General features: G+C 43.2%; 1 protein-coding gene across 3 annotated transcripts in view; it reads left to right on the forward strand.

Annotated features, from left to right (window-relative positions):
• Nucleotides 1-15,189, forward strand: part of ZNF276 (zinc finger protein 276) — a 227,403-nt gene that overhangs the window by 97,204 nt on the left and 115,010 nt on the right. For 2 of the 3 annotated variants that reach the window (XM_069217212.1, XM_069217211.1), the window contains exons 4-5: nucleotides 572-1,051; nucleotides 2,235-2,313. In XM_069217212.1, the coding sequence (XP_069073313.1) occupies nucleotides 572-1,051; nucleotides 2,235-2,313 (559 nt within the window). The remainder of the gene's footprint in view (nucleotides 1-571; nucleotides 1,052-2,234; nucleotides 2,314-15,189) is intronic. The other variant, XM_069217214.1, reaches the window with a different exon arrangement.

Consider the following 15,189-nt stretch of genomic DNA (forward strand, 5'->3'; position numbering starts at 1 on the left):
GTGAGGTCACAAAAAATTATGCCTGAAGACAAGAGAATACTGTTGAGGACGATTACTGAGCACAGAGCTTTTCTGTGGGCCATAGTACCCGGTGTTTACTACTAGGTGCAATCCGCCATTTCTCGCAGCTGATCATTTTTGATGTACATATGATCCCCAGAAACTGTGCGAAGAAGCAAGTGGTCACAAAGTTTCCCAACCACAGACTAATGCACCAAAAAAGTACCCTGTTTAAAAAAAAAAAAAAAAAAAAAGCAAAACATACAGAATTGGGGAGCATGTGGAGGTTCATGGAATACCACTTTTAACTTTTTTATTCTCTGTAAAAAGTGCTTCTCTCACCTGTTCCATGTGTATACCCAAAGAATCATCATGAAGTGGTGCCGGGAAAAGTGTAAAACATACCGGTTTTATTTGTTGCATGTTTTTAATAAACAACGTTATAGTTACTTGAAAATATGCATTTTCTCTATTTAACGATTTTACCACCGCTGATCTTAATGAGAGACAGCTGTTTTCCACTTCAGAGTTTAGTAAATGATCATGCACTTTTTTGTAATTTGAACTTTAGACCTGATCACATCAAGCCCACAGTGTCTTCACCGTTTGGTAATATGGAGCCATAACCATGCAGGGGATTGCCAAGCTGTACCAGACTTGCAGAGCATGTTGTCCTCTCAGTACTGTGGCATAATACGTGCAGTCTGGGGCTGCAGAGAAGGGCACGCCTATGTCATGGATACAGATTCTGATTGCAGTACATTACTCATGAACAGTGCATTGTCAGCAAAATGGAATCATGACAAGAGTTCAGAAGCTCATTTGACTGTGAATGCTGCAAGTAGAGACAATAGTGCAGCTGTTTGTGCTTCCAGAACACCTCATGGCCCAGCACAAGCAGATTTATGTCAGCAGCCTTCAAACAATGAGACCACTATACAGTTTGTTACTTTGGAGAACCAAACATCCCACTGCAGAAATTCGTCATACACTCAACTGACAAGCACAGCCGCTTTGCCTGCAAAAGAGTCTTGTGGAAGCAACATGCAAGGTAATAACTCTGTCCCTAATTTTTCTGGAAAGTCAAAACATAATATGTTGCATTGTATATAGTGCCCTTGGTGAGAATTTGTCTGAAATGGCTGACACATGACTTCGTTTTATTGTTGGAAAAAGTTCGACAGTCAAAGATTTTTTTTTAAGGTAAATCTTGCTGGCACCACCAACTGCCATCGCTTGTAGCTGTAAAGTTACACCTTAAGCTCTGCCTCTGAAAATGGGCTTGGGACGGTGAAGAATTGCACTGTTCTGTAATATTTAGCTCGAAGTGTGTACCACTTGTTCACACAACAAATTCAACCTTTACACATCTTATATTACTTAACTGAAACTGAACTGAGTAGCTTTCTTGGTGGATGTTAATTTATGGTATTTGCTACTGAGCATGGTTACTATGCGATAGCGGCATGCAAGGGAGTTGTGGATGGGAGTTGGTGTGAATTTATGTGAAAGCAAATTTTTTGATCTCAGCTAGACGCAGCTTAAGCCTCAAAAGTATGTGGGCAAGACCCGTTATTTCCATTACATTACATTACATAATCTTGGAGTGGGTTTTGCGTCAGGCCACCACTGTGATTTGATGGCTTTGTTGTCTATCTCACTTCCCTGCTCCCAATTCAGTGAAATTCTTTCCTTCCATTTTGGTTTCAGTGTCCGTGATTTCAGTTGGCAACCATCTTAAAATATTTTCTGGCTGTTCCAAGATGGCTGGTGACGTGTGACAGTCATCTCCAAATGGGTTTCCTTTCATTTTAATAAATACCATTTAAAGATGGTCACTGCAAATGGCATACATCCCTGGCAGCCATTTATACATGGATTTTATAATACTTATGAAAATGCCATTGCATGCTGGCTGCTACCGATGCATGCACATTTGTGGCACTTACGACAAAAAGCATTGTCAAGCCAGTCTGTTTTATAGCTGAGACCTACTCTTTGTCAATGCTTGCTGTGCTGAGTATATATCATAGTCAGAAACAACGTACTGGTTCTAGTGCAGTCACACTAGGTTTATGCCTTGGTTTGAGTGGAATAGCTAACAGTGACAAAAAGCTCAACACTGCTTTTCTGTTTTGAGTTAACGAAAAAAAGACATACAAACATGCTCTTGTTTGTTTTCTTTGGCAGCCATGTTTCTGTAACTTGGAGTTGTCTGTTATTTTATTTCCTAGTGCAGACGAACAGTATACAGTCTTCAGATTCAGCAGCCGAAGAACCATTGAAAGATGAGACAAGTGATTTGTCTGAAGGGTGAGGCAAAGTGGTTGCTTAAACTTTTTTTCCCTTCCCCACACACAAGAAGATTCAGTACGGAAAAACACGTTTTAACTATTTTCTTTGTGTAAAGTATATTTGTTATCTGTACATCATTATTTACAGGATTATACCATACATGTGCAATGGTTGTGATTGCCAGAACCCATTACGTGTAATTTTTCATCTGTGACATCCTCTGCTGATATTAATTGATGTAGGGCTACGGCATTCGTGCTCACTTTCATAACATGTCCCCCAGTGCAGCAGAAATGCAGACATTATGCTGCTCCTGATGATGGTCCTCAACCAAACACTGATCTATCAAGTACTGTAGCTTCCACGTAAAATCTGGAGCACAATTACTGAAAAGCTGAAACCTTCAAAATTAATACAATACAAATCAATTCTAAGCACAATTCTTCAAACGTGTTTCTAAATATTTAAGGGTCCAACTTTAAGAACTATACCTCCAAATAAAAAGCACTGCTGTATAGAGGAAACACTTATCAAACTCTTCAGTAAGTGGAGCTAAGGGCTCCGATGTATATGTTCTCTTAAAATAAGGCAGAAATGGCAAATTCAGTGTTAGCATCATTTCCACAGATTTTTTTTTTAAGTTGTCATTTCCAGTGGCAGTATTGTTGTCGATGTCCTTTGCAGCAGCACCTGCTGGAAACATTTCTGGAACTCAATGAAAACTGTATAATATTGCCACCAAAACTCTTGATAATTTCAGGATCTGTTTGTAATGCTCCAGAGAGGGAGAATGGTTTTATCTGATATATCCTTTTTCAGAAAATAACTGGAACCTTATTGTGTCTTCCACTGAATCTCATTCTACACCTACCTGCCTATACCTGTGATTGTTAAATGCTAGCTACCTTGCCCCTTCTGCTTCTGCAGGTCTTCTTGAAATGATAGGTTGAGACCCACTTTTCTACATTTGGATTCTGCTCAAAGCACATCATTCCTACACTGTCAGAGCCGGCTCCAACAAAAAGCTGTTGTTTGGTATTTATGGTGTGTCCAGATATTCTTGTGATAATACCTGAATGGTTTAGGTCAAGTTCAAGTACTTGGAACAACATTTACTCATTTACTCATTGTAGATTATTTTGTTGAGTCATTCCTCTTTCTGTTGTCTTGGTTTTGGATCTGTTTCCCCTTGGATGGTCCAACTCTGATGGTGTCAGAGGACATTACTTATCTGATTCTGGTGACAAAGGTGGAACGCCAGAGATCAACCATGAGGTGTGCAACCTTTCAACTCGAACTACCCATCTAATTAGAGGAAGATGCATCTCCACTGTCATTTTCCCAGGTTTCCTACAGTAGATGGAACAGCAAATTGAAGTGGATAGAGGTGAGGGGGCAAAACAAGACATAGCCATTATAGCATGGGCAGGTGGCAAGTTTAGCTTGAGTTTCCTTACACACACCATTCCAAGTTATTTCCTTCATGTGCTGTTGCTTGGCTGATCTTCGCCTGTATGTGTGTTACGACTCAGAAACCAGGGAATGGGGAAACAGCTGCAAGGCTTCCAAGGGTGCTCAACTCACAGTCTGGTCCAAGTATAAGATAGCAGGAAGGCCTTAACCCTAATACATGAACCTCTAACGTGTGCTGTATTTGGTGTATCACCATAGAGGTAACAGGTCACAAAGCACACACCAGCCAGACATATTGCAAGTGGTACATTTACTGCAACACATCTACATGGCACACTTCAGAAGAATGAAAAGACCCTATGTAGGGAACCTGAATGGATTTTGAACGAGCGTGTCAGTACACACTTCTCTCTGGAGTACAAGTAAAAACAAAAAGTCTGTTCGTCTGCATACTCATTAGCTACTGCTAAAGTGGCCTTCTGTTAGAATAATGATGGGGCAGTGGTCAACTTCTGTTATGGAAACACCTTATTGTGCTTCCAGTTGAGCCAAGTGCTGAACTTTGTTGGAGCAATAAAAACAAAGGAAAGCCTCCTCCCCATCTCAAGGAATAAAGACAGAGATGGAAAATCGGAAAAAGGCATTATTGTGCAGCGGTCAAAACAGTGCAGTGACTTTGATCTCATTGCCAGAAACACATTGTTTCTGATTTTATTTTTTCATTTTGAGAAGAGAGATTTTCCCTTTAAGTGTTCACACGTAGGCAAACACAGTCAGTAATTTAATGACCCATGGTTTAGAACGGATTCTAAGTACGTTTTTCTTTATGAGATTTTGAAAAGTTAAAAATCCTTTTGAGATAGGATCATTTTTTAAACAGGTAAGCTGCTTTGTGAAACATTGGCTCTTGTCTTTGAGGCATGTGTGCTTAAGACACTTCTACATATAGCCTCCATGATGTTTGAACAGTGGTTGTGGCTATTTTGTAGTGAACGTATTCTACCTCTTTAGTTGGTACTTAGATGTAGAATTAGGTTTCCCTTGTTGTACAAGGTTGGTTAGGGTTTATCATCCTTTTGTTGCACCCCAGTAACACCTGCCAAGTGATTTTAGGAGCTTCAAATGCCTAAATGTAAGTCTTGGAGACCTGCTTTCAGGTGTGTCATTTGATGGTTGCTAGAAGTCTTCCTATTTTCCCTAGCTAACCATTAGTGTGACAGTGCAGAACCTAGATTGCAAAAAGCAAATGTGGATGAATAGAGCAACCGGACATTTAGGCCCTCATTATGACCCTGGCGGTCGGCGGTAATATAGCGGGAAAATACTGCCAAAAGGCTGGTGGTACTTACCACCATATTATGACATTGGCGGTTTGGCTGAAGCCAAACCGCCAATGTAGCACACCAACCGCCATCGCGTTAACAGCCGCTGGGCTGAGATATCCATCTCCAGCCCAGCAGCTGTCACTGTACAGCCTGCAGGATAATGACCCCGCCTACTGCCATGTTTCCGTGGCTTTCTTACTGCCACGAAAACCATAGTGGTAGGCATTATCAGTGACAACTATCAGTGACAGGGAATACCTTCCCTGTCACTGATTGAGGTCTTCCCCACCCTCAGTCCCCTCTCCAGTTGCCCCTCCACCCCCTTCCTCTCCAAACCCCCCCCACATTCACGCCCCCCTACACACACGCACACATAAACACACCCATTCCCACATGCATTCATGCATACATCCATGCACACACACCCGCACACACTTGCATACATACACGCAGACACGCATTCACAGAACACAACATACACGCACTCACACCTCCATACATGTACACACATTCAACACAAAACACACACCCTCATACACGCACGCACAAACATTCACACACACCCTCACACACAAACACAACAACCCCCACGCCCCTCACCTGTCGGAGCACCCACTTACCTGTTTTCATGGGGTCCTCCGGCAGGAGATGGGACGGGGGCGCTGCTGCCACCAGCAGCGTCCGCCAGTAGAACACCACCAGGCCGTATTATGGGTCATAATACGTCTGGCGGCGTTCTACTGGCGTTGCGCTGCTGATGGCAGCAGTGCCACCTTACCGCCATCCACCGGCATGGCACAGCTGTATTTCCGCCATTCTTCTGGCAGAAATCCAGCTGTGGTCATTATACGGCGGACGGCTGGTAGCCGCGGTGACTGTTTTTGGCGGGGGCGGTAGACGGTTTTTACCGCCAATATCATAATGAGGGCCTTAGTGTCCTATCTGCATCATCTATTTTAAAAGCTATCCGATAACTCCTGTTGGCTAGTGAGGAACTAGGGGAGGAGCTGAGTGCCAGGAGCTCTTTCTCACTGCCAATCCACCACATCAGTAGGTGGTGAAGAGGCAGCATAAAGATATTGGCTTGACTTATAGGAACATCTGGAGAGTTCAGTTGTCAGAGGTTGTGAAACCCATGCTAGTTCTTTATAGGAGGGTTTCCTGATTTGCCTCTCTGAGTAAGCTGCCAAGTTCTTTGCATTTCCCATTTGTTAGAATTGACAAGATGTGGATGCTGCAGGTGAAAGGTTCTGTGGCGTTATGCTGTTGGTTTCTCTGTGCTATGCTCTTTATGTGCAGTGCAGAAGGTGTACATATTGTCAAGCAGTTGTGTCCTCCACTTGCAAGGAAAATTGCCAGTGATCAGAATAGTAGAAGGCACATCTGACTACTCCTACCTTGATTACCCCATCTTCCCCTACTGCTTCCCACTCAACTCATTGATAGTCCCCTTTTTCGCCACACTGTACAGTCTTCCCCAGGTAGCGATAACTTCCCCCCAACTTAAGCACAAGGTCTCTCTTCTTTGTACATCATCATGTTTATTACATGCAGTCTGATACTAAAGTCACATAGATACAATACCAATAGTCCCATAAAGTTTATGTGCCTAAAATAACTTTTGCCAACAGATTGTTGGATTTTACAGAGACTTACAAATAATGACATTCGATTAAGAAAGAAACACAACACTTAGAATACTTTCCATTTTAGACCACTGAAAGGATACTTTTTGAGCAAGGAATCTGGAAAGCAATTTCATGGTGCAAGCATGAGGTACTAATTACTAACATTTCAAACTTACGCACAGTAGTTTGACATGGGAAATGCCTCACATGATAGGGCTGTGAAGTTACAAAAACAGTAAGTTTCTCATCTTCAACAGATTTTGTATTTAACCAGAATTGTCTAATCTTTAAATACAGGTCTAATCCCAACAAATATATTGTTTCCACGTAGTACGTACATGCTGCTTGATTGATTTCTTTTACATTCATCAATTGGTAGAGGGCAAAACCTAAACTTGAAGTATGTGACCTTTCAGTAACATGTTCCATTTGAGCCAGATAAATGCATTTGCTTGGAGTTCTCGTAAAAAAATATTAATTTCTGCATTGATCATCGTTTCCATGCCCTGTGGAGCTGAGACTCAGTCACTCTATTGCAGTAGGCTATTGTAAACAATACCAGCAAATTACTGGTGATACATTCAGGCGAGCCACAAAGAGCTGACATATATATCCTAATCTGCTAAAGCAGATCAAATGTGTTTACACTGTGGTAAGGCTAATGCCCCTTAATGCCCATACCACATTCACTCTGTTTATATAAGGTAATAATAATATGTCAGTACCACAGATTGTAAGCCATAGTATAGTTTGCCACATATGATGCCTAAATACCTCCTTCCCCCAGAGACATACCACTTGAGTCTACTGAAGTATTTTCAGTATGACAGTTCAGATCTGTAGAGATGCAAAGTTCCAACACCTAGATAGATGAAAATCCCAGGCCTTTACTTTCACCTTGCGATAAAAAGCAAATACTTGAGCAAACAGCACTGTAGTTTCCCAATTCTTTTGAAGTCAACAAACACTGATTTGTTAGGTAAAATAAGAGCACTCATTCCTGGTCTAATCCAAGCTATATTCTGGGAGTCCACCTGCAGTAAAACTGCTTTGCTTCACTTGTGTACTAAAAACACAGGGCGTGGGAGAGATACATTAGGGGGAAAGGTTGGAATGTACCTAAAAGAATAAAAAAACAAATGTTAAAAAATAGAAAATTAAAAACTGGAAGCTTTGAAAAAATGTGTTGTGAATATAAGGAGCTGAACAAGAGATGGACACCAGAGGAAGAATTGTATTAAGCGCCAACTGTTATGGTAGTTTGTGCACACAGATCCATGACCCTGGGCTCCAACACTACTCTGAAGCATGGACAAGTAAGATAACTGATTCTGAGAAAAGACATACCAATGTCTGGGAACCAAATTTGCACTTATTAAATATGGAAATGTTCCTACTGAAATTCTGAGAAATGAGTGACAGTATCATATTAACTGAGTACAGCACTTTGTATACCTCTAATATGAAGACAGTGCATGGTTGTCCTCCAGGTAGGCTATCACCTTCAGGCACATAGATTGACTAGATCTACCTGTCACTTTCTGTGCCTATTTTCCACATATAGGAGGCAGATATCCGATGCAAATGTGGTTACACCCCTCCTTTTTAATTACATTCAAGATAAGGTTAAAAACTAACCCATTGGTAAGATCTTGTCTTCCAACTCTGGAGATGAGTTTCTAGAAAAACGGTGATGTAATTATAGCCAATATACTCTTGCAGCTACTCTGAGGCATGCAATTGAATATCCACTGTAAAAAGACTCAGTGTAAATGTATGTTTCAAGTAGACTTGAAAGGACTAGAGGGCTTCCAGTTTTTTTAATTTTTATAAAAGAGCTTTATTGTTTTCCAACCAAGAACACGCAACATACACAGCACGATCATCACCGGTATAACTGCATTACAAATAGGTACAATTCTTTTTTGCCATCTCTGGGCAATACAACACTTGGCAACCAGAGAGGTGACCCAATGCACGTCCGTTCCACCTGTGGGCCACCAATATCATGCAGTAAGCCCAGGAGGGCCTCTCTAGGGGTAAGATCCAGGGGTTTGGTCAAGCATCTGCAAGAGTTCTTTTGTTATCCTCTGCCAGTAGCAGATCCTCACAGGGCAGGACTAAACCACATAGTAAAAGTCTTCATGGGGCCCAGAACAGCAGAAACATGTGGCCTGGGGGATTCTACCAGCTTGATGAAGGTGTACAGGGGTCAAGTAAGTCAAGGTAGTTTAGCGGGATCAGTCTAAAGCGAGTGTAGATGGCCAGCACTCGGGCCATCTTAGCTTCCCTCCCTTCTGCTTCATACATTTTCCTGACCCATGCCTCCCACCTCTGTTTCAGTGTGTCCAACCGGCTGGAGCATTAATGATCAGATAATGATAAACCTAGGAGATAGCACCCTGAGTAATCTTTCTGTTGACTGACCTCTACATTGACATTTGAATCTGGAACTAGCTCAATTAATGTTTCCTAAATCTAAGCACTTATTTGACCTTCAACTCTTCTTTTGTGCCTATTTCTGTTGCTAATTTTCCTAATTTTCTGTATACAGTTTTCTGTTTTTTCCCCTTCCTTACTCATCTAATCTGAAAGAGTGATTGCCCACAATCTATTATTACATTTCAGTGGCTGATGGACACAGAATGGAAAGCCAATTTTTGCATATGGAGGTGCCCCAAGTAACCAAAGCATTACAGGAGCATACAAATGTTGGGAAGTTGTTAGACAAAACCATTTAAATACACATCATCTAAATGGATTGTTCACTTTATTTCAGAGTTTGATTTTCTTGAGGTAGAAGGGACTTTGTTCCTAAACATTATTGGCTACAGCTGATGTTAATGCAGGCAGATAGTTTGGAAAATATGTCGTTTAACATATCGTTGGGCAGCATTTTTTCTTCGTTTTACCTGAAATCCATTCTGAATGTGTTAAGAATTGGTGGGTGAATGCTTTGATGGATATTGTGTTTCCTACGCAGATACATAATTACCCATCCATAAGACTTAATATTCTTCAAAGTATTTTCAGTTCCTCTTGTTGTTACAAATGTAGAAGCTCTGAGTTCTAATGGTAAAATGTATGCTGACTAGTGCCCTCATTTCTGGTCAAAGCGATGCGCCTCACAACCTGTGACGTTTGTGGTACTCAATGCTGTAATACTTAAAGACTGTAATGAATATGTAATTTGAACAAAGTACACATCAGAACGAATTATAATAAAGTTATATCTTTTTTCCTTTCGTTACATCACCTGCAACCAACAAAGCGCACAAACTTATGTTGGATACTAGAACTGTAGTTTAATTTCTAGATTTGTCATCTGCCTGCCTTCACAGCAAAATCAGTGTTTTTCTTGAATGACAAATGCTAAAAGATTGTTGTTGCCAGTGACTTTCTTTTTATTGATTCGTGCTGGGCAGCATAGTCACTTCTAGTCTTTTTCCAGGATTAATGCCTTCCTGGGACTCCCTGCAGGGTCCCCTACTGGCTTGAAAGCGGAGGGCTGTGAGGCATGGTGAGTCAAAGGGGCTTTGAAGACTGCAAAGGCAGATGTGGTTGGAGCTGTGGTACTCCTTAGGATGGAACAGGTGTTTGATGGAGGCAGGCAGGTCAGTGTTGCCATTTAGGTTAATAGGGCATATTAGGGTGGACACAGGGAACAGGGCAAAGACTGAAAGCAAGCAGAACATTGCTGCCTACCTCAGCTGCGAGGCCGACCAGGATGAAGTGAACACGGGTAGTGGTGCAGATTGTTTTAGGAGAGATACGGGGAACAGGACAGATGTGAAAGGAGGCGGGTGGAAGCCCTGATGGCAACTTACTTTTTCTATAGTATAGCAGTTTATTATCATGCAAATTACAGAAAACATTGGCTAAGGGTTTATAATTTGAAAAACATCCATAATATGAAGCTGTTTGTCAACAAACTATGAGATGCGGGTGACCACTGTAGCCTATAAACTGATTCAGCACGTAACTCAATAACTCCTTTTCACTTGCTTTGTGTCGGTATGTCAGCAAGACATCTCAGACCTCTAGGATTTGTGGACATGGTATCATCAGTCAAATACACCTCTTCTGAAAGGTTTAATTGTTGTTTTAACCAGAAGATGAAAAACAGTTGTACTAGACCCAGCATTACCTCTGATTTACAAAGCTGATCTATTCTTTTAGATTTGCTAAGGTCCTCTATAGTCCTCATAAAAGATGTTCTTCGTGTAGCAGCTCAACTTGAAACTGGAGCTGGTAAAAATATAATCACATACCTTCTGTTCTAAGTACTTTGTATCCACTTCTCTTGAGCAGCCTATTGCTTCCAATACTGAATGCTTCACATATATGTTGATGTGTTGACAGACTTGGAACGGCATCACAACTTTATGTAAAAGGATGCTCTTGTCCTCAGAACCAGCTTGTTTGGGAACGAGGTGGTGTACTAATGGTTAACCCAGAGAGCTTGAAGCTCACTTATACACCACGCCGATGTAATGGCGATGAGAAACAGTGTCTTGAGGGTGAGAAGCCACAAGGGCAGCTGTGAAGTGACTCAAAGGAAGTGCATATGAAATATGTGGGGACCAAATTAAGGTCCCACTGTGGCAAGACAAAAAGAGAGGGAAGGAAATAAATGTTGTAAACCTTTCAAAAAACATGTTGCAGCTGTAGACTGAAACACTGAGGGCTGAACAGTCCACGGTAAAAAGGCAGAAAGAGATAAAAGATACCTGTTCACTGTGCCCAAAGCAAAGCTTTGCCAGGCTAGGGACAAAACAAACAACAAAGCTTTAGATACCTTTACCTATAAGGGAGTCTATTTGCCTTGTAACACACCAAGCCACACATTTTTCCCAGCAAAGGTGTATACAGTTTTTGTAATGGGACACCTGGCTGCCAAGAAGACCTCAACCGCCTCTGGAGGAAGGTTGAAGGTGTTTTGTTGCCAGCTAATGTCCAGGCATGAAGGTGGGAAATGCGAAGGCCTGAGTACAGAGCCCTGCTGTGGTTGCTGCGACAGCAGATACTCCAAAAGGGAATCTTGAGAGGAGGACAGCTGTTCATGCCCAGGAGTCCTGGATACCACATCCTCCATGCCCAATCTGGACCCACTAGGATGACTTGGGCCTGGTCAATTCTGATCCTCTTGAGAACTCATGGTAGAGAAATATCATATAAATACATGGCAGGAGTAGTTCCATATAAATACAATATCAATAGTTCCATAAATGTTTATGTGACTAAAATAATTTGGGCCCACAGATTATTGGTTTTACAGAAATGTACAAAAACATGACATCTGATTAAGAAAGGAACACAACATGTAGAACACTTTCCATTTCAGACTGCCAAAAGGAAAACTATTTTGAGCAATGAATCTGGAAAGCAATTTCATGGTGCAAGCATGAGGTACTAATTACTTAAATTTCAATCTTATGTGAGGTACTTTGAAACAGTAAAAGCATATAGGGTCCGAGGTTCCACTCGAAGCGGAACGCATCTGCAAGCGAGAGAAGTCTTGGAAAACTTAAATGTGGAGAAGCACTGACATTGCGTTTTCTCAGCGGTGGCAAACAGATCAAGCCAAGGTTTTCCTCATTCATGGAAAGAACCTTGCGCCACTTCTGGGTGTAACTGCCACTTGTGACCCGTTGAGCTAGCCCTCTCTAGCATTAAAATAGCCTGCCTTTTCGTTCACGACCAGGATAATTTCTGCAGTTTCCAGAGGCACGGGGTACATAACCCCACTCCGCCCTGTTTGTTGCCATACAACATGGGGCTGATGTTGTCAGTGAGCACTTGTAACAGCCTTCCTTGGATAGGTGGAAGGAAGGTTTTAAACTCCAAGCGGTCGGCCCTTTTAGTTTGAGAAGATGAAATGGAGCTGGGACTCTGCAAGAGGCCTCTGATGTCCACCTCTCCCAGATGGCCATCCCAATCCAGAAGCAATGCATCGGTAACCAGTGTGAGCTCTGTGTGGGGAAAAGAGAAGGGAATGCCGTGACCCAGTCACATTCAAGCCATCACCACTCCAGAGCCCACATATTTGACCTGATGTGCTTGACTAGCTGGATGCAGGTAATCCGTCCAAGCAGCCTTGCTCTTACTTAAATCCCGGACCAAGGCTGAAAGCTGAGGATCCTAGTCTGAATGTCTGGGGCTCTCCTTTCCTGAGAGATGGGCACTAAACCAAACCATGTCCAGAATGGCTCAGGTTAAGGTGAACATCTGAGAGGGAGTTAGGTGTGACTTAGGCACATTGATAGTGACCCCTCTCAAAGATAACTGGAGACTTGCCATAGCCTGGAGGTGGCTGACGGCTGCCGCGGGCAGCCCACCTTCAACAGCCATTTGTTTAGGTTGGGGAAAGTTGGGACCTCTTACCTCCAAAGATACAGTGCCACAGTTTCCATCATTTTCGTTAACATCCAAGGTTTGCTGGTGAAACCGAAGGGAAGTATCATGAACTGGAAATGCTTCTCCCTCCCAAACCGCAGGTAGCCCCGATTGGGTCTGCAGGACGAGTATACGGAAATAGGAATCCTGCAGGTCCAACCATCCAGTCTCCAAGGTTCAATACCTTTGGCACCAGAAAGTAGCGGGAATACCAAGTACGTTCTTCTGGTGCTTCTCGATAGTCCCTTTTGTCAAAAGGGCTTGCACTTTCTGCTCAAAAGGGACAGATGATCCTTTGTCAGTCGTCAGGGTCACGATGGAAGGTGTGGCGGCGTGGAAGGGCATGGCATACCCCTTCCGAATAATTTGCAGGACCCACCTGTCCAATGTTATGGCCTGCCAACTCGGCAAAAATCATGAGCTCCTGCTACTAAAGGCACGTTAAAGAGGGATGGTAGATGGAGCTGTGTGGGGGGTCACAGCGAGAACGTGGACTGGGCGACCTGTTGACCATAACTGTGGGCGCGGTGCGCACCAGGGCCTCGACCACAGAACTGCAGGCCATCCTGTTGAGATTAGGTTCTCTGACCTTACAGGATGGCTCTGCTGAAGCTATGAAAGGAGCAATAAAGCTGCTGAGATGGGGCAGGTAAGCACAGGGAGCCTACTATGGCCTTACTCTCTATGGACTGCACTAGAAGAGAATCTGCCTTGTCCCCACACAGGTGAGTCCTGTCAAAGGAGATGTCCATGATGGGTGACTGGACATTACCTGAGAAACTGGTGGACCTTAACCAAGCATGGGTGTGACAGTAGTGCTGATGGCCTGCCTAATGCAATCGGTGGCATCAAAGCCATAATGAATTGTGAACTTGGCTGCGTCGCGACTATCCTGTACAGCTTGGGTGAGGACAAAACTGAGATCTTCAGGAACACCTGGGGTGACTTGAGCCACTGAATCACAAATGATGTGGAAATAGTGCCCCAGGAGGTAGTTTGCATTCACTTATCTAAGAGCCAAGCTTGTGGCGGAGAAGACTCTCTTACCAAATACCTCCACTCATTTTGACTCCCTACCGGGGGGGAGGGAAGCTGTATTTGAAAATGTATTCGGATCTGTCCTGATTGAGGCACCCGCACAACTAAGCTTTCAGGGGCCGGGTGCTGAAATAAAAACGCAGGATGTCTCTGGTTAGGGTGGTGGCATCTCGTAATCTGGTAGTGGATTAGGGGGACCAGAGGAAGGTTTAGCCTAAGCAATCAATAAGTTATCTCTAAATACCTCAATGAAAGGCATGTGGGGCTCAGTGGATGTTTTCCCATGCTGGAGGACTTTTTTGTCTTGACATCCAAGGTGGAGAGATTGAGGTTATGGACTTCAGCCACCATACGCATCAACATGGCATAAGTAGCTCTCTCTTCTGTGGCAGGAATAGAGGATGAGAGAAGCCTGAAATCAGGGAAGGCATCAAGGTCACTAGCTTCTTATAGGTCATCACACCAGTTCTCTTCCTGATATAGCTGGCTAATCTCATGATCCGTTGTAATCGTTGTCCGAGTCCGTGCGAACAGAAATTGTAGGGTATGTGTTCTCCCTTGTGGATGCAGCAGGTTGAGTGGAGAAAGTGGTGCATCTGCAGTAGCAGTTCATGGTCGAACTAGCACTCAGTCTGAGTTGGAGAGTACAATAGTTCCATAGTCTTCTCTTCTTGCATCTTCTAGCATGTCATTGTTCTGGGAGCTGGCCTGGACCGTGGCACTGGAGGCAGAGTCGAAGCTGCAGCGAGAGGTGCCCCATAATAGTCTCGGAAGGATCACCTGGCACCGAAAGGAAATCTGCCTGCAGTATTGCAGACGAAGGGCCTCTAGACTCTGCAGGTGTGTAAGCATCTCAGAGGGAGTCTGCAAGGACCTGAAGAGTCAGAGCATGGCCTCACGGAACACTTTGATTTGCTTTGGAGTGGTGGATGGTCCACTTTTTGTTAAATTGACTTACCAGATGACGGTGATCAAGGTGAAGATCGACCCTTAGAATGACTCCTTTGTCATCTGGATCTGAAATGGGACCAGGACTGAACCTTTCAACTTGAACAGGTCTTGAACACAGCTGGATCTTCAGTGCAGAGCGAATC

The sequence above is a fragment of the Pleurodeles waltl genome, chromosome 12 (genome assembly GCF_031143425.1).
Source record: "Pleurodeles waltl isolate 20211129_DDA chromosome 12, aPleWal1.hap1.20221129, whole genome shotgun sequence".
In the NCBI taxonomy this organism is placed as follows: Eukaryota; Metazoa; Chordata; class Amphibia; order Caudata; family Salamandridae; genus Pleurodeles; species Pleurodeles waltl.